At 39.6% G+C, this 20,651-nt stretch overlaps 1 protein-coding gene and 1 long non-coding RNA gene across 4 annotated transcripts; one reads left to right on the forward strand and one right to left on the reverse strand.

Moving 5' to 3' along the window:
- Positions 1–362: 362 nt before the first annotated feature.
- Positions 363–19,659, reverse strand: LOC126962818 (uncharacterized). 3 transcript variants are annotated; one of them, XR_007728814.1, is made up of 4 exons: positions 19,472–19,631; positions 2,188–2,547; positions 1,265–1,362; positions 573–875 (listed from the first exon to the last, which is right to left on the reverse strand). It is a non-coding gene; the product is annotated as an uncharacterized LOC126962818 (long non-coding RNA). The 3 variants fall into 3 exon arrangements; XR_007728816.1 differs by having other exon boundaries at positions 363–1,362; positions 19,472–19,659; XR_007728815.1 differs by lacking the exon at positions 19,472–19,631 and adding an exon at positions 3,471–3,673 and having other exon boundaries at positions 363–1,362.
- ZNF32 (zinc finger protein 32) lies at positions 2,324–4,608 on the forward strand. Its single transcript, XM_050804339.1, has 2 exons — positions 2,324–2,425; positions 3,669–4,608. The coding sequence occupies exons 1-2, from the start codon at positions 2,356–2,358 to the stop codon at positions 4,418–4,420; spliced, it is 822 nt and encodes a 273-aa protein (XP_050660296.1). The 5' UTR covers positions 2,324–2,355; the 3' UTR covers positions 4,421–4,608.
- Positions 19,660–20,651: the final 992 nt, after the last annotated feature.

Here is a 20,651-nt window from a genome sequence, read left to right on the forward strand (position 1 = left end):
GAGGGGGAGGCCGCGGTGGGCTCCCCGGGCCTCCGTGCGGGCTTCAGCGAGGGCGGGAAGCCGGCGCCGGCCTTTCGGGGATGCGAGGAGAGGCAGCCCCTCCAAGGGAGAATAGGAAGCCAGGCAGTGTGTGGGAAACCACGCTACCCACAAGCTCCTACACCTGAAACGCCCCAGGACATTCTCCAGACCGCCAAGTGTACCCCTCCTCTCATCCGCCCTCCAGAGGACGCTGGATTTTAGGTCTTAAGCCTGGTGGTCTCGTCAGATACCCCTCCTGTTTGGTTCTTTCCCTCTCACTGTCCTACTGATAGGAGAGTGTTAGGAACCTGTTTGGTAAGTGGGGAAACTTGCCGAAGGTCATAGACCCTGGGGGAGCCAGGGCAAGAAGCCAAGACTCTCACGGACTACTACTAAGCTTTTTCCAAAGGATATAATAGCCTTTCTAATAGGAAAATCAATGTTTTTAATTATAAAGCCACTTTTACAAAATCTTAGGAAAACTACTTCCTCAGACCTGTGATCTAGGGAGAAAAATGTGACAATTTCCCCCTTACTAATCACGAAGGTCCCTGATAGGCGGCGGAGTTGTAACTTGAAGACGTCACAGCAGGTGGAAAGGCAGAGCTGTGAATTCTACCCTAATTTCCAGAATCCCCAGCGACAGAGTCCAACCCCAGGCAGCAGGCGTCATGTACTCCAGGGACTTTTAATGTGTGCAGTTGTTGAGCAAGAATACCTTGAACTTCCAAATGATGTGCTGGCATGCTGGTAGGGAATTCCTTTGTAGGTTGTGTTCTAAGTTGGAAGTGAGTCCTCCAAATAAAAATTTAAATGCCTCTCTTGGTCATCACAGCATTTAGCAGAACGTGCAGCTGTCAAGAAGAACCAGATGCTTAGGTTGACAAAACAAATAATGGTAGCATCATATTATTATTTCATTAAATCAGAAGGCCAGCATTTTGATAGGACATATTAGAGGGAAACAAGGAGTATGCATTGAACCACTGCGTTTCTTAAAAGTGTAAGAATTCAGTAATTAGGATCCTGAAGTAAGAAAAAATATTTTTTTAAAAAATAGATCATGTGGGCCAGGTGTAGTGGCTCATGCCTACAATCTCAGCATTTTGGGAGGCCAAGGCAGGAGGATCACTTCAGGCCAAGAGTTGGAGACCAGCCTGGGCAGGATAATGAGACCCGATCTCTAAAAAAAAAAAAAAATTTTAATAATTTTTAAAAATTAGCTAGGCTTGGTGGTGCTTACCTGTAGTCCTAGCTATTTGGGAGGCTGAAGTGGGAGGATCCGTTGAGTCCAGGAGTTCAAAGCCACAGCAAGCTATGACTGAGCCACTGTACTCCAGCCTGGGCAACAGAGCAAAACCTTGACTCAGAAAACTTTAAAAAATAATAATAATAAAAGATAATTTAGAACACATACAAGAGGATTCCTAGGATCTGGAAGAGTAATTCAGTCTAGTCAAACTCTCTTCCTTTCTGTTCAATTTTATAAGCATTCTGACCAGGTCTTTAGTGATCAGGAAATAGACAACTGTTTAATGTAAGAGCATACACTTTGGATCCAGAAAGTCTTGGATTTGAACCTTTGCTCCACCTTGATTCCTTATTTTCTGTGGGTTTTTGGGCAAGTTACTTAACCTAGTTGGAGTGCCTCGGCTTGGTTTTGGAGTCCAGAGTAGGTCTTTCTTTTCCAAGAATTGACAAGTGTTTACACTTGGTCAGAACTGGTATTCTTGTATCTTCAAGAGCAAGAGAAAGGTGAGTCTGGGTCTGGAGCCTCCTAAGAACTGTTCAGTGATAACATATGGACTCTCTTGGTAAGTCTTTGTAACTACAGAGAACTGGAGAGCTGCTTGGTTCCAACCAATCGTGAAGGCTGAAATGTTTTTTTAGATTCTGAATTCCTCTGGGGCTTGGAGGGAAGAAAGTAGTAGGTGGTTAGGTGGGGAACCAAAATGGAAGATCCCAATCACATGCCAAGACCAAAGTGTAAACAGGAGTGACTGTTAACTTGGGATTGGCAGGAAGAGATATATGTTTATGTGTTCTCTGCCTTCCCACATCCTGCTTCCTCCTAGACTCATTTGTGTGTGGTCCTGGTACCTCTGGGCCCATTTTGCAGTGACATTATAGTAACTAACATTATGTCAAGCAATCTAGGTTTCTTACATTCACTTATGCCTCCACAACTGTTGACATTTTCCTTCTCACATATCAATTATTCTGCCCTTTCCTGTTTGTTTCTATTTGTTTGTTTTTATCCCTCAGGTGCTCAGGAACAGCCCATGGAAGAATCATATGAAGAGGTGGTGACTGAGGTCGTAAGCAGGAGTGGACATGTTTGGATTTCCAACAGCTACCCTGCTGGACTGTCATGGAAGATACGCCCAGAATGTAGCGTTCTTCAGTGAGTGAGTCAGTTGATGTCTGGGTGTGCTCAGCTCACAGATATTCAGTGTCCCTGTCCTCAGCACTGGTCAGCAGTCTGAGGAAGCAGAGGAGACCTTGCTTTGGTAGAGCTCGCTGTTCCTAGGGTTACAAGAAAAGCCTGTGAGCTGGAGTTAGAATAGTAGAAACAGAGCAAGAGAACCATCGTGATATAGAGGTAGCGTTGAAGTAGTCTCTCAGAATCAATGAGCAGCTTAAATCTCAGCATTGTCTCTGAATAAGGCAAGAGAACAAGGAGAAAATTACCCTGGGGTGACACCAAGAAAACTGTTAATGGTGATGAATGGACCCATATTTAAAGTGCACCAGGAGGCTCAGATGCAGGGCAGTATTAGGAAAAAATAAAGTCAATACCTGCATAGAGAATAACTTCCAAACCAAAATTGATTTCAGTTTTGCCATAGCTTAGTAGGCTGAAAATAGCAAGGATTTTAATGGGAAAAATTCCTTGGATCAGATTCTATAATTGCCATGGCTAGATCTGCAGTATCAGACAGGTTATTTAACTTCCTTAAGCTCCAGGTTCATCTGTAAAATGGGGCAGTAAGTTCTATCCTGTAGGGTTGCAGGGATTAGCAATGACAGATGTAAAGTACCCAGGATTGTGCCACATATTTTCTGAGGTCACGGTGCTTATTCCATTGTAAAAGCAGACTGGACAGAGGTGGATTTCTGAAGAAGCAAATGCAGCTTAAGTTTTAGGACCGCTTACTTGCACTGGTCTCTCCAAGACCCTGGACTTAATTTTATACATTTTCTTAAAAGGGTGCCTCTAAAATGGGGAAGTTTTAGGCCTTATACAGCCTGGATCCACACCTGTTTTGGAGTCAGACAAAAGTTGGGTATGGGGCTCTATGTGATTCTGTATAGTTTTCTAAATTTTCTGAGCCGGTTTTCTGACCTATAAAATAGAGAAAACTTACAAGGTTATTTGTTGGCCTAAATTAAATTTAGAGGCAGTACAGTACTATGGAGAATGCCTATTTGAGTCAGCTCTAACTTACCTAGTTCTGTGACCTTTGACAGTCTCCCTTTGCTCCCATTATCTGTATCAATCTCATGGTATTGTTTTCAGGATTGCATTGTCTATGCACAGAATAAGGCCTGGCACATCATAAGCACTCAAAGAATTATGTTTCTTTTTCCCTATTCTAAATCAGCATATCGGTGCTTCTTACGTGACTTCCCTCTCATTTTATCAGATGTGATGACTGAAGCCCACCACAAGTATGACCACTCTGAGGCTACAGGATCCTCAAGCTGGGATATCCAAAATTCTTTCAGAAGAGAGAAGCTGGAACAAAAATCCCCAGATTCGAAGACCCTACAGGAAGATTCACCTGGAGTGAGACAAAGGGTCTATGAGTGCCAGGAGTGTGGAAAATCCTTCCGGCAAAAAGGTAGTCTAACGTTACATGAGAGAATCCACACTGGTCAAAAGCCTTTTGAGTGCACCCACTGTGGAAAAAGCTTCAGGGCCAAAGGCAATCTTGTTACACATCAGCGGATACACACGGGAGAGAAGCCTTATCAGTGCAAGGAGTGTGGGAAAAGCTTCAGTCAACGAGGTAGTCTCGCTGTCCACGAGAGACTCCACACTGGACAGAAACCCTACGAGTGTGCTATTTGTCAGAGAAGCTTCAGGAATCAGAGTAACCTTGCTGTTCACAGGAGAGTTCACAGTGGTGAGAAGCCCTATAGATGTGATCAGTGTGGAAAAGCCTTCAGTCAGAAAGGAAGCTTAATTGTTCACATCAGAGTCCACACGGGCCTGAAGCCCTATGCCTGTACCCAGTGCAGGAAGAGTTTCCACACTAGGGGGAATTGTATTCTGCATGGCAAAATCCACACAGGAGAGACACCCTATCTGTGTGGCCAGTGTGGAAAAAGCTTCACCCAGAGAGGGAGCCTGGCTGTGCACCAGCGAAGCTGCTCACAGAGGCTCACCCTTTGACCACTCTCTTGAACAGAAGTTCTCTTTACAAATTAAGAGTACAAAATTCTCTGAGATGAAGCAACCTATCCAGTTCTATGGAATGAATGGAGAATCTTTCAGAAAGACCATCATCGGGTAGGGCAAACTGACTTTTCTCCTTTCCCCTAAAAGAGTATGAGAAATAAATGTCTTCTTTATTATCATTATCATGTATGTTTTATAATTTCTGTCACTTTATTTTGACCTGATTTTTCAAGGTACCCCCATTAATCCGGTGCCACACTAGAGATTGCTCTGTGTATACACAATACAGATTTTAAATTTGTAGTTGACACCATCAGGCTTTTTTAAATGTAAAAAATCAGCCCCTCATCAATCGCAAGTTCTTTTTCTTCCCTACATATTCAAATTAATCTTGTTTTGCCTTCAAAACCACTGGGCAAAATCCATGGGGCAAATCTAGTTAACCTTTATAATCTTCTTGTTGAACATTTCATTACCTGGATGATACCCCTAATAACCTATTGTAACTAATCACTCATGTCTGTAGCAAAGGGCCTACCCTTTTGTTACAAAAGAAAATTTCTTTCCAAGCCTGCAGAGCTTTAGTTTGTGCATTTAGACATACTTCAGTCCTCCACTCCTAACTAGGATAGAGATAATTCACCTATAACCAAAGAGCAAACAACTACTGTCTGTGCAATTTTTTAAAATCTTTAACCCATTTCTCCCCATCTATTAAAGGGACTCCTACATTCTCAGAGACCTTCACTCCCTCTTTGGTAACAGTAGTAATATCTTAGGATTGGGTTATCTAGAAAGGATGTAAGTGTTCTTATTACTGAACCCAGACTTGTAGTTTGTGGTCAATAATGAACTTCCACTTTGCAACAATACTATCCTCTTCCTCCTGCACACACACAAAGAAATTTGGAATTCTAACCCATCCTTTTTTCTGACCTCCAGGGGATGAGATTTGAAGAAGGCTGCAGAAGAAAAATTGGTTCTGAGGGGAAATTTTCATTTCCATTTTTTAAAATCTTAGCCATCTCTATAATTTTTCATGCTGAGCATTTATGTAAGTGAAATAAATGATGGATGATAGAGATTTTGGTTTTCTTGGTAAGACACCATTCCATACTTTCTAGTGGATCCTATAAACCAGTGGTCCCCAAGCTTTTTGGTACCAGGGACCAGTTTCATAAAAGACAATTTTCCTACAGATGGAAGGGGAAGGTGGGATGGTTTTGGGATGATCCAAGCACATTACATTTATTGTGCACTTTATTATTATTACATTATAGTATATAATGAAACAATTATAAGGTACTCACCATAAGGTAGAATCAGTGGGAGTCCTGAGCTTGTTTTCCTGCTACTAGACAGTCCCATCTGGGGGTGATGGGAGACAGCGACAGATCATAAGGCATTAGATTCTCATAAAGAGTGCACAACCTAGAATCCCTTGCATGCACAGTTCACAATGGGGTTCACACTTCTATGAGAATCTAATGCTGCCACTATCTGACAGGAGGCAGAGCTCAGGTGGTAATGTGAGTGGTGGGCAGTGACTGTAAATACAGATGAAACTTCACTTGCTCTCCCACCACTCACCTCCTGCTGTGTGCCCCAGTTCGTAACAGGCCACAGACTGGTACTGATCCATGGCCCCAGGGTTGGGAACTCCCTGCTATAAATTATTGCCTCCTTAATCCCAAAAAGCTTGTAATAGTAAATCCTTACCATGTGGAGAGGTAAATTTCAAAGGTCTTTGAGCATTGAAATAATTTAGAAACACTGGATTTTAATATGAAAGTATTATTCCAAAGATACCATGATAACATTTGAAGATATATACAAGAATGTTCATATCATCTTCATTTATAAAAGCTACACACTAGAAATAAATGTCCAACAATGGGTGAGGGATAAACTGTAGTATATGCATACAGTGAAATACAACTCAGCAATAAAAAAGAACATACAAGTGATACATCAATATGGATGAATCTGAAAGTTTTATGTTGAGTTAAAGAAGTCAAATACACAAATAGTATAATTCCACTTACGTGCCTCACAGAACAGGAAAAACTATGTGTGAGGATTGACCTGAAAGGCACACAAGGGAAGTTTACAGAGTGAAAACAATGTTCTCTACCTGACATCAGGCAGTAGATGCACGGGTCTAAACAATTACCAAAATTCATTGAACTCAATGCTTAAGATCTGCGCATTTTATTATATGTAAGATATACTTCAGTAACCATGAAGCAGTATATTGCCTACAAGCTCTTTGACACTCATCCCATGAAGATATGTAGGCTATGTCACCACCGCTTGAATCTGGACAGCCTTGTGACTGCTTCAAACAATAGAACACAACAGAAGTGATACTACACCAAGTATAGTTCTGAAAAGCCCTTAAAAGGTATGAAAAATTTCTGCCTGGTTCTCTTGAGAGACTTACTCTCAGGTGAAATCAGCCACCATGTAAAAAGTCCAGTTATCCTGAAATCACTATAATGGACAAGCTGCATATAAATGCTCCAGCCAACAGTTTCAGCTGAGCTCCCAACAGCCTGCCAGCCATGTGTGAGGGTCATTGTAGGTTTCTGGCCCAGTAGAATGCAGCCCCAGCTGACATCTGGCCAAAACTGCATGAAAGACTCCAAAGTGAGACTGCCTCACCTAATTCCTGACAAACAAAATCATGAGAAAAATGAAACATTATGGTTGGATACCACTAAATTTTCAGGTAATTTGTTATGCAGCAATAACAGAATAACTTAAGTACTTTTTAAGGATAAGCCACTGTAAAATTTATATATAGGAAAAATCAGAGGCTAGGAGTGGTGGCTCATGCCTGCAATCCCAGCACTTTGGGAGGCCAAGGTAGGCGGATCACCTGACGTTGGGAGTTCAAGACCAGCCTGACCAACATGGAGAAACCCTGTCTCTATTAAAAATACAAAATTAGCTGGGCATGGTGGCGTATGCCTGTAATCCCAGCTACTTGGGAGGCTGAGGCAGGAGAGTCAACTCGAACCCGGGAGGCAGAAGTTGCAGTGAGCTGAGATTGTGCCACTGCACTCCAGCCTGGGCAACAAGAACAAAAACTCTGTCTCAAAAAAAAAAAAAAGAAAAATCTGGGGAAGCAACTTGATATTACCTCACTGGCTAAATCAAAACAGGAAATTATGATTTATGATTCACCAGAAAGCTTAAGGTTTAAAATAAACATTCTCTTTGACAAAATAAGAGGCATGGTATAGATAGTTAACTGATACCTAATCCAAGTTATAAAATGAAGAAGTAGATGCTGGACTCCAGCAGTACTGCATTATAAGAAATGTAAAAATATATGCCTATATGTATACTTACACTTTCAGAATCTCAAAAATATATATGTGTATATATAGATAAATATAAAGAAAGAGCTATATAGATACATAAAATCTTAAAAGCATAGTTCTGCAAAAAGGAATGAGTAAATAATAAAGAGTAAAGAGGTCAGAAAATATATCATTGGCCACTGGTGATCAACTAAACCTTTAGCCCCTCTCCCCTCCCTGTGGTAGGGGGGTGCTGAAAGTTCCAGTCCCCTAATCCTGCTTTGGTCTTTATGGTGACCAGCCCCATCCTGAAGCTACCTTAGGACCCCTGGCCATAGTCATCTTATTAGCATAAAAAACGCACTCTTATCACTCACGAGATTCCAAGAGAGAAGCTGTTATGTCAGGAAATGGAGATAAAAACCAAATATATGGGCCAGGGTGCGGTGGCTTATGTCTATAATCCCAGCACTTTGGGAGGCTGCTGTGGGCGGATCACTTGAGTTCAGGAGTTCGAGGCCAGCCTAGCCAACATGGTGAAATTCCATCTCTACTAAAAATACAAAAATTAGACAGAAGTGCTGGCGGACGCCTGTAATCCCAGCTACTTGGGACTCTGAGATAGGAGAACCACTTGAATCCGGGAGACGGAGACTGCAGTGAGCCAAGATTGTGCCACTGTACTCCAGCCTAGGTGACAGAGTGAGACTCTGTCTCAAAAAGAATAAATACATAAAAATAAAATTAAAATATACATATATAATGTGATATCATAAGCCCCAAATACATAAAGCAAAAATTGAGAGAACAAAGGAAATATAGACACCACCAAAATCCCATAGTTAGAGATGTTGACACCCTTCTCTCAATAGCTGGTAAAGTTAGGGGGAAAAAAACAGTAAGGATATGGAAGTTTTGAATAGCACTATCAACCAACTTGATGCCATTGGTATTCGTGGGTACTACACGCATCAAAAGCAGCATACACATTCCTCTGAAGTGCACATGAAACCTTCACCACAATAGACCATATGCTGGGCCACAAGTCTCAATAAATTTAAAACACTTGAATTATACAGAGTATATTCTTTGGCCACTACGTCGTTAAATTAGTAATCAATAATAATAAAATATCTAGAAAATCCCCACAATTGTTTGGAAATTAAACTGTACACTTCTAAATCACTTATAGTTCAAAGAATAAATCACAAAGAAAATTGAGGAAAATATTTTGAACTGAATGATAATATGTGTCAAAATATGAGGGCTGCAGTTAAAGCAGCTCTTTAGGGGAATTGTGTAGCTTTAAAATGCCTGGATTCGAAAAGAAAAAAACATAAAACCACTGATCTGTTACCTACTTGAGAAGCTAGAAAAAGAGTTAATCAAAACCAAAGAAAGAAGATATTGTTCATAATAGAGTAGATCAATGAAACTGAATATCAGCAAAGCAGAAGTAAGCTCTTTGAAAGGGTTAATAAAACTGATAAACTCATAGCAAGGCTAATCAAAAAAAAAAAAAAAAGAAACACAAACTACAAATATCAGGAATAAAAGAAAGGACATCACAACAAATTACAAAGATATTAAAGGAAAAATGAAAGCATACTATGAACAGTGTTATGTTGAAAAGTTCAACAACAAAAATGAAGTGTACAAAGTCTTTAAAAGACACAACTTGCCAAAATGACAGAAGAAGAAACAGAAAATCAACTGGGTGCAGTGGCTCACACCTGTAATCCTAGCACTTTGAGAGACCAAGACAGGAAGATTTCTTGAACTTCTTGATGCCAGGCATTTGAAATCACCCTGGGCAACATAGTGAGACCCCGTCTCCACCAAAACAAAAAAAAAGAAAAGAAATAGAAAATCCAAGTATCCCTATATCTAATAAAGAAATTCAAATACCTTCACACAAAGAAAACTCGAGGCCAAAATCGCTTTACTGATAAAACATAAAACATAAAAAAGTATTCCTACACATTTTTTCAGAAAATAAAAGAGAATATGCCCTAAGTCATTGTATAAAATCAGTATTACTTTGACCCTAGAACCAAAGATGTCATAAGAAAAGAAAATTATACATCAGCATCCCTCATGAACATAGACACAAAAATACTTAATATTTTAGCAAATCTAATCAAACAATATATAAAATACATAATACATCCTGATAAAGTGTAGTTTGTAAAATTAATGTGCCTTGCAAGTCTAAAATTTTTCCCCATCACAGCACCATATTATACGTCCAAGTAAAGACCCAAATCTGTTTCATCTACCTAGAATTTCGATAATTAAGAAAATATATATATGTAGGGGTGTGTGTGTGTGTGTGTGTGTGCGTCTGTACAACTGATTTTCATTATTCATAGATTCTATACTTACAAATATACCTACTTGCTAAGTTTTATTTGTAACCCCCAAATCAATACTCACTGTGCTTTTGTGGTCAGTCACTCACAGACATGCAGAGGACAGTGAGAAATTTGAGTCATGCAACATGCACATTCCCAGCTAAAGTCAAACAATTATTGTCTTCTTGTTTCCTTTCTTATATTATAAACAAGTGGCCTTTTCACAATATATTGAGTGCTACGTTTTTCATAGGTTTGTGCTTTTTGTTGATGATTTTTCTGTTTAAAATGACTTCAAATTTAGTGCTGAAGTGCTCTCTGTTTTTCCTAAGCTGTGAGGTGCCTTGTGGAGGGAGAAAACACATGTGTTACATAAGCTTTGTTCAGGGATGAGTTATACTCCTCTTGGCAATGAGTTTAAAGTAAATGAATCAACAATATATATTAAATTAGGTTTCTTTAAACAGAAACATACATAAAACAAGGTTATATTTTGATCAGCTTATTAAAATGTTGTGACTAGAAGCTTGTAGGAACCTAACCCTGTATTTCTCCTAGGAACAATGGTTCCATATTTGCTAATCAATATTCACAGAGACTTTACAGAACATAACTACTGTGAATAATGAGAATCAACTATATATGTGTATATAATACATACATCTGTATATATATTATATAGGTATATATAATACATATATCTATATAAATGTGCATATATTTGTATAATATGTATAACACATAAAATATATTTAAAACAAATCATTAAATATCAAAATGTTAAGTTAAAATTTTAGGCTAAAGTTCCTAGTGTATGGGTACATTAAGACTGAATAAACATATTCCACTGAAGTGCAGAATTTTGCTCTGTTAAAATGAGAATCTAGCTTCCCACTGACTTTCATTGTAAAATATCAATGTGTCTGTAAGGTGGGACTGACTCCATACAATAAAAATCATACACCAGAAAACCAGAAATATTTGACATTAGTATGTAGAAAAATGATTTTTAAATGACAGCTAACATTTTTGAAATGCTTAGGCTTTGCTAGATGCTGAGCTAAGCTTTATATCCTTGGCTCTCACAGCAAACTTGAATAAGTGCTAACTATAATTCAGAAAACTAAAGTCTAGAGGGGTTAAAAAAAACTTATACAAGGTCATGCAGGTGGTGAATAAAAAAGAATCAAATGGAAATTTTAGAACTGGAAAATAAATGTAAAAATCACTAGATGGCTCAATAGCAGCATGAATATGGTGGAGCAAGGAATCAATACATTTGAAAATAGAATAATAGAAATTACCCAATCTGAATGACAGAGAGAAAATAGACTAAAAAGAAATTAACAGATTATCAGGGACCTGGGAAACAATAACAAAAGAGATAACATTGGTGTCACTGCTGTTTTAGAAGAGAAAAGAAAGTAAGGCCGAGAATGTACTTGAAAAAAATAATGGCTGAAAATTACCCAAATTTGGTGAAAGCCACAAACTTTCAGATTCAAGAAGCAGAGCAAACATGATAAACACAAAGAAACACACAGCAAGACACATCATAATTAAACCTCGTTAAATCAAACATGATGAAAAAATCTTGAAAGCAGCTAGAGAGAAACAAAACATAATCTATAGTGAATGAATGATTTGAGTAACAATGGACATGTCACTAGAAATTATGGAGGCCAGAAGGAATTCACACACATTTTTCAGAGAAAAGAACTCTCAACCCAAAATTTTATATCAGTGAAAACATAATCATTCAAGAACGAAGGGGAAGGAGGAACTCCTCCCTAACTCATTCTATGAGGCCAGCATCATCTTGATACCAAAACCTGGCAGAGACACAACAAAAAAAGAAAACATCAAGCCAACATCCTTGATGAACATCAATGCAAAAATACTCAACAAAATAGGCTTTATCTCTGGGATGCAAGCTTGGTTGGTCCAATATATGCAAATCAATAAATGTGATTCATCACATCAACAGAACTAAAGACAAAAACCACATGATCATCTCAATAGATGCAGACAAGGCTTTTGATAAAATTCAACATCCCTTCATGTTAAAAATTCTCAATAACCTAGGTATGGAAGGAACATACCTCAAAATAATAAGAGCCATCTATGACAAGCCCACAGCCTGAATGGGGAAAAGCTGGAAGCATTCCCCTTGAAAACTGGCACAAGACAAGGATGCCGTCTCTCACCACTTCTATTCAACGTAATATTGAAAGTCCTGGCCAGAGCAATCAGGCAAGAGAAAGAAATAAAAGGCATCCAAATAGGAAGAGAGGAAGTCAAGCTCTCCCTGTTTGCTGATGATATGAACCTATATCTAGAAAACTCCATAGTCTCAGCCTAAAAGCTCCTTAAGCTGATAAACAACTTCAGCAAAGTCTCAGGATACAATATGCAAAAATCGCAAACATTCCTTTACACCAACAACAGTCAAGCTGAGGGCCAAATCAGGAATGCAGTCCCATTCACAACTGCCAAAAAATAAAATAAAATACCTAGGAATACAGCTAACCAGGGAGGTAAAAGATTTTTCTCTACAAGAAGAGCTATAAAACACTGTTCAAAGAAATCAGAGATGACACAAACAAATGGAAAAATACTCCATGCTCATGAGTAGGAAGACTCAATATCGTTAAAATGGCCATATTGCCCAAAGCAATTTACAGATTCAATGCTATTCCTATTAAACTACGATTGACATTCTTCACAGAACTAGAAAAAACTATTTTAAAATTCATATGGAACCAAAAAAGAGCCTGAATAGCCAAGGCAATCCTAAGCAAAAATAACAAAGCTGGAGGCATCACGCTACCTAACTTCAAACTGTACTACAGGGCTACAGTAACCAAAACAGCATGGTACTGGTACAAAAACAGACAGACCAATAGAACAGAATAAAGAAGCCAGAAATAAGGCCACCCACCTACAACTATCTAATCTCCAACAACCCTGATGAAAACAAGCAATGAGGAAAGAATTCTCTATCCAATAAATGGTGCTGGGATAACTGGCTAGCCATATGCAGAAGATTGAATCTGAACCCCTTCCTTACACTATATACAAAAATTAATTCAAGATGGATTAAAGACTTAAATATAAAACCCAAAACTATAATAACCCTGGAAGACAACCTAGGCAATACCATTCTGGACATAGAAATGAGCAAAGATTTCATGATAAAGACACCAAAAGCAATTGCAGAAAAAGCAAAAATTGGCAATTGGCATCTAATTAAACTACAGAGCTCCTGTACAGCAAAGGAAACTATCAATAGAATGAATAGACAGCCTACAGAATGGGAGAAAATTTTTGTAAACTATGCATCTGACAAAAGTCTAATATCCAGCATCTATAAGGAACTTAAACAAATTTACAAGAGAAAAACAAACAACCCATTAAAAAGTGGGCAAACAGATGGGCACAGTGGCTCATATCTGTAATCCCAGCATTTTGGGAGGCTGAGGCAGACAGATCACTTGAGGTCAGGAGTTCAAGACTAGCCTGGCGGTCTCTCCTAAAAATACAAAAATTAGCTGGGCATGGTGGCATGCACCTGTAATCCCAGCTACTCAGGAGGCTGAGGCAGAAGAATTACTTGAACCTGGGAAGCAGAGGTTGTGGTGAGCCAACTTCATGCCACTGCACTGCTGGGGCAATAGAGCGAGGCTCTGTCTCAAAAAAAAAAGAAAAAGAAAAAGTGGACAATGGACGTGAACAGACACTTTTAAAAAGATGACATACATGGGGCCAACAATCACACTTTTTAAAAACTCAACATCACTGATCATTAGAGAAATGCAAATCAAAACCACAATGAGATACCATCTCACGCCATTCAGAATGCTATTACTAAAAGCTATTAAAAAGTCAGTAAGTAACAGATGCTGGTGAAGGTGCAGAGAGAAAAAAGGAATGCTTTTACGCTGTTCTTGGGAGTGTAAATTATTTCAACCATTATGGAAGACAGTATGGTGATTCCTCAAAGACCCATAAACAGAAATACCACTTAACCCAGCAATCCCATTACTAGGTATACATCCAAAGGAATATAAGTCATTCCATTATAAAGACATATGCACACATATGTTCACTGCAGCACTACTCACAATAGTAAAGACATAGACTCAACCTAAATGTTCATCAGTGATAGACTGGATAAAGAAAATGTGGTATATATACACCATGGAATACTATGCAGCCATAAAAAAGAATGAGATCATGTCTTTTGCAGGAACATGGATGGAGCTGGAGGCCATTATCCTTAGCAAACTAATGCAGGAACAGAAAACCAAATGCTGCGTGTTCTCACTTATAAGTGGGAGCTAAATGATGAGAGCACATGGACACATAGAGGGGAACAATGCACACTGGGGCCTACTGGAGATTGGGAAGAGGGAGAGGATCAGGAAAAATAGCTAATGGGTACTAGGCTTAATATTCGAGTGACGAAATAATCTGTACAACAAACCCCCATCACACTAGTTTACCTTTATAACAAACCTGCACATGTACCCCTGAACTTAAAAGTTAATTTAAGTATGAAAAGGAACGTGAAGGGGAAATCAATCATTTCTTTCACATGAAAGAAAACCAAGAGAATTTTTCAACAGCAGACCTTCCCTAAAATAATGGCTAAAAAAGTTATTCAAGCAGAAAAAAATAATAAAACAAGGAAACTTGAAGCATGAGAAAGGAAAAAATAAAAACAGAAAGAGGCCAGGTCCTGTGGCTCATACCTATAATCCCACCACTTTGGGAGGCCAAGCTGGGTGGATCACCTGAGGTCAGGAGTTCAAGACCAGCCTGGCCAACATGGTGAAACCCCATCTCTACTAAAAATACAAAAATTAGCCAGGTGTGGTGGTGCATGCCTGTAATCCCAGCTACTCCGGAGGCTGAGGTAGGAGAATCACTTGAACCCAGGAGGCAGAGGCTGTAGTGAGCTGAGATCACGCCACTGTACTCCAGCTTGAGCAACAGAGCAAGACTCTATCTCAAAAAAAAAAAAAAAAAAAAAAAAATCAGCCTGGCATGGTGGCGGATGCCTGTAATCCCAGCTACTCAGGAGGCTGAGGCAGGAGAACCACTTGAACTTGGAAGGCAGATGTTGCAGTGAGCCAAGATCACGCCACTGTACTCCAGCCTGGGCAACAGAGTGAGACTGACTCAAAAAAAAAAAAAACAAACAAAACAAACAAACAAAAAAAAAAAAACAGAGAGTAGAAATATGGGTAGATATAATAGATTATCCTTCTCTTAAGTTTTCTAAACTATGTTAGGCTTCTGAAGCAATAACTACAACACTGATGTGGTTCTCAATGTGTGCAGAGGAAACACTCAGAGCAATTTCACTATAAAAAGAGTGAGGAAGGGAGCTTGGAGGTACACATATGGTTTATTTCCTTAACAGGATCAAACCACACATAATGATCTACATCAGGCGGGTCTAGTCTTTTGGCTTCCCTGGGCCACATTGGAAGAGGTATTGTCTTGGGCCACACATAAAATACACTAACATTAACAACAGTTAAACAGCTTTAAAAAAAATCGCCAAAAAAAAATCTCATAATGTTTTAAGAAAGTTTACGAATTTGTGTTGGGCCACATTCAAAGCTGTCTGGGCCGTATGCGGTCGTGGGCCATGGGTTGGACAAGCTTTATCTACACGTTTACTTTTTTCCCTTAAAATATTCTGAGTTTCTACATTACTTCGTCTAGATCTGCCTAGATTGTTAATAGACAATTATGAGCTGTATGTCAGGAAATGAGGACAAAGACTAAATAAATATATATATTTAACAGTATCACGGGTTATAATTCATTTACAAGTTTCTCTGCTGATTTATTGGCTTGTAAGTGTTTACTATCACAAACGATACCGCAGGGAACATCTTTATGCATATCTTTTCATGTAACTGTGAACAGTTAAACATAAAATACATTCCCAGAAGTAGAATTGCTAGATTAAGTTATATACACTTTAATGGTGGTTGTTGTTTTGAGACAGGGTCTTACTCTGTCGCCCAGGATGGAGTGCAGTGATGCGATCACAGCTCACTGCAGCCTCAACCTACCAGGCTCAAGCGATCCTCTCACCTCAGCCCTCCAAATAGCTGGGACCCCAGGCATGCACCACCGCACCCAGCTATTTTTGTATTTGTTGTAGAGACAGGGTCTCACTATGCTGCCCAAGCTGGTCTCAAACTCCTGGACTTAAGCCATCCTCCCACCTCGACCTCCCAAAGTGCTGGGATTACAGGTATGTGCCACTGTGCCTGGCCCTTTAATTGTTTTATATTAAAATTTTTTCTATTTAAAAAATTATTTCCAGAGCTCCTTAGGCTTGAAAGTGTGGATTAAACATTAGCAGACATTTTTTTAAACAAACTATCCAACCTCATAATCAAATTTTCCCAGGAAATAAAAGGTGGTGACAAGTAAAATCCAGAAGAGAACCACTGGATCTGCTCTACCATGGGGGTGGAAATTTTAGCTTAAACCAGTCAGGGAGCACTGTTCCTGAGAGTTCTTAGGGGTTAGGGTAGCGAATAGAAGCAGAAAATTCAGAAAGGGAGAGAAATAAACACAAGGTGGGACAAAATTCAGAAGCAGCGGCAGCGACTGTTCAGCACTGTGAATATGACTTCCATCAACCCCAAAGAGGCTCTGAGACCAAATACAAACTGGTCCGATGCTTTTGCTAAAGTCCATAAACATCAACACGCAGCTTACTCCACTATTCCGTAATTTACGTATTGTGTTATGTTTGTGTATATAAAAATTAAATATATCATTAAATATAATGTTTAAAAGGTGACCTGTTAAAAGCAAGGATTATGTAGTGTTTATCTTCGGGAGGGGTGCTCATAATTTTTTTTTTTTTTTTTTTTTTTTTTACAGTCCAGAGGTCTTTTTTTTTTTTTTTTTAACACTGATTATGCCATGAATCAATCCACAGGGAAGAGGTTCAAGCTCCTTCCCATTTGTTCTCACACAGTGTGCTTCTCTGAGCAGAGCAGACTGGCGCTTCCGTTGAACCCAGGTACCTTTCTCTTTGGCTTCCTTCTTTTTCTGATCATTTTCCTTCACAAGTTTCAGGAAGCTAGCTCGGCTCTCAGAGTACTTAATGTGCTCAATACCCACATGAATACTTTTGGCAAGAATCTTGCCCTTAACTTGTGTGTTTACAACAATGCCGACGGCCTACTGGGTAACACTGTAGACTCTTCCAGTTCTGCCATGATAACACTTGTGGGGCATTCCTTTTGAAAAGTGCCCATTCCTTTAATGTCTACAATATCATCTTTCTTATAGATTCACATATACGTGACCAAAGGAACAACTCCATGCTTCCTAAAAGGCCTAGAGGACATCTCCCAGGAGCCTCTCCTCTTTCCCTTTGTGTTTGTCATTTTGTCGAATTACTGGAAGACGGTGGTTCTGATCAAAAGGGCCATAATAAATTTTTATTTTCTTGTTTCTGTGTTTTTCTACAATAAACATACATTATTTTTATAACCAAAAATGATCAACGTACGTAATTTTCTCTTTAATATACGTTATCTGATTTTCCCATTAAAGCTAAATATGCTCCTTATCACTTCCAAATAAAAAGTTATAAAAAAAGCCAATAATCTCCCTACTCCAAAAACCCAAGTGTTACATCACTCCAAATAACATCACTCCAAAGTTACACACACACACACACACACACACACACAGAGTATATGGTTGTGTGTATTTCTATATACTATTTGATATATATACTTATGCAAACCATGGAATTTGAACATATTTTCTTATTTCATTCTTTTTAAACAAAAAAGGACCACTCTATACACATTGTTTGGCAGTTTAGTTTTTCTGTTTTCATTAATAAATGTATCTATCTTTACATTCTAGTAACATATTACTGCAAACTCAGCAGGTTGAACAACACAAATGTATTATCTCACAGTTTTGCGTAGTTCTGAAGTTCAGGAGGGACCAAGCTGGGAACTCTGCTCAGGGTCTCACCAGCCTGAAATCAGGGTGCCAGCCAAGCCATGTCCATCTAGTCTCAACTAGAGAAGATCCCTCCTTAGCCCATTCAGATGGGGGCGCGATGCATTTCCCGATGGCTGTAGTACTAAGGGTCCCAGTTTCTTACTATTAGCTGAAGTTTGCCCTGAGGTCCTTCAGGCCACTTAAACTTCTCTGCCACCACATGGCAGTTTGCCTCTTTAAGTCCAACAGAAGAGAATTTATCTTCTAAGTCTGCTAAGAGTCTGCTTATCTTCCAAGTCGGCTAAGTGTCTTCAGAGTCTCATATAACATAACAACCATAGGAGCGGTGTCCCATCACCTCTGCCATATTCCATCAGAGGCAAGTCTCGGGTTATTCTCACAAAGGGAGAGGTTATACAAGGGCGTGACTCACTGAGGGTAACCTTAGTGTGTTACTTTTCTAAGGATTCTATAATAAGGTACCGCAAACCAGGTGGCTTAAATAACATAAATTTATTATCTGGCAGTTCTGGAGGCTAGAAGTACAAAATCAAGGCTGTGCTCCCTCTGAAACTGTAGGGAGAGCCCCTCCTTGCCTGTCCCTAGCTCTGATGGTTTGCTGTCAGCCCTTGGTGCTTCTTGGCTTGCAGCTGCAGGACTTCACTTTCCACTTGTGCCGTCATATGGCCTTCTCCCATGTGTCTGTGTTTCTGCATTTCTCCACCTCTTATATGGACACCAGTCACATTGGATTAAAGGCCCACCCTATGCCACTATGATGTCATCCTAACTAATTACATCTGCAAAGACCCTATGTCCAAACAGGACATGGTATGAGGTACTGGCAGTCAGGACTTCAGCATATCTTTTTGGAGGACAGAATTGAACCCATAACACTTGGCGAGTATCCCCCACGGTATCAAAAACATTCTTCTGCAGAAATACATACAAATCCAACCAAGTGGTTCCGAAGGACATCAGCATCACCTGGGAACTTATAGGAAATGCAAATCCTCAGGCCCTGTCCCAGACCTACTGACCCAGAAACTGCAGAGATTGGGGAGAAGGGAGGGACAGCACAATGTGTTTTAACGAGCCTACAGCTCATTCTTCTTACCAGCTTCACAGTTTGACTCTCAACCCTACCAGACTCTCTAAGCAGACCCAAAACTCCCTTCAAGGCAATAAAAAGAGCAGGAAGAAAATTCCAAGCAGCAGTTGGCCTGGATTATCCTACTCCTTAAACAGGGCGTTGAGACAGTACATGTCTGTCCTCCTTTTCCACGCCGAGTTCCTTATTGCTAGGGCTTCCATTCAAAAATCAATGCCACAGAAGACTAGAAAAGTCAACGAAGATGATTAAATACATGATTTCTTACCTAATTTTGACATCAAGTCACAGGAAGGAGCACAGATGAGTCAACCGTGCCAAAAAGGCCCCACACATGCAAACTCAAATGAATACCTTCATCTTCCCTTTTATCGTGGGCACAAGTCTCTCCCAAAGTCCCTTCCACACCATCCACCAAGTCCAGTTCACCAGCTCACCTGTAGCCCTGCCCTGATTCTGTTTACTTCACTTGCATTTGGGGTCATTATGATGTCACTGCCATAGGGTCAGGCACTTAGTGACAATAGAATGTATAATCCAGCCATGACCAAGACTTGTGTTTCTGCAGTACTGAATCCCATCTTACTCTTAGACGGCCTCATTCCTTTGATAAAAGAATGCAAATCACTCCACAAATCTGCTTGCTTTCTAATTTCTATCTCTTCCCAGTAGTTCTGGCCAGCCTGCCTGGTTTTTCCTGATTTTACTGATTATACTCCTTTTATGTTTTCAGGCCACTAACCTCCCTAGCTTTGCCATAGTCCAAAATAGCGACTGTAATCAATACATCTCATTCAACACAAGCTACAGATGTACTGGAAAAACTTGTTTGACTATTGCCATAACCTTTCAGGAAGTTTCTTGGGGTTTTGCTTATACAAACATCTCATATAATCCTGACTATAGCCTGTTGTGACCCTGTCTCTGCTTGATTCAAGACAATACTCTCTCCCTTTCTCTTAACTCCAACGTTGAGTCTCTTGCCTTAAAGCTATTGTACACATTATTCCTCTTTGCAGCAGTTATCTATCACCTGGGTCGCTCCTTGAAGATTTTAGTTCCTGTATCACTATCACTCACTCCAGCTCTACTGTCATCCCACTTGGAGTGCTTATAAATGACTCATCACTTTTCCTCCTTACTTCCAATGAACTTCCTCTCTGTAAGACCAGAGCCACTCACCTCCATCCATGATCATATTCATAACATTTGCATTATCGATCCAACAATGGTCTCAACTTTAATCATCTCACTTTCTGATTATCAACTCCTGTCTTTGCATCTCACTTCCTCTAGTGAACTAAAGCCAATAAATTGTCAGCTGCATCAAATAATTCATGGATCCTGCTACTCTTTCATTACTGTGCATCCTTCCTTACCAGCTTTTATTATATGGTCCCTCTTTTAATCACCTACTTGCAAACACCCTCAACTCCCATACCTTGCTA

Source organism: Macaca thibetana, chromosome 9, assembly GCF_024542745.1.
Source record: "Macaca thibetana thibetana isolate TM-01 chromosome 9, ASM2454274v1, whole genome shotgun sequence".
Lineage (NCBI taxonomy): Eukaryota > Metazoa > Chordata > Mammalia > Primates > Cercopithecidae > Macaca > Macaca thibetana.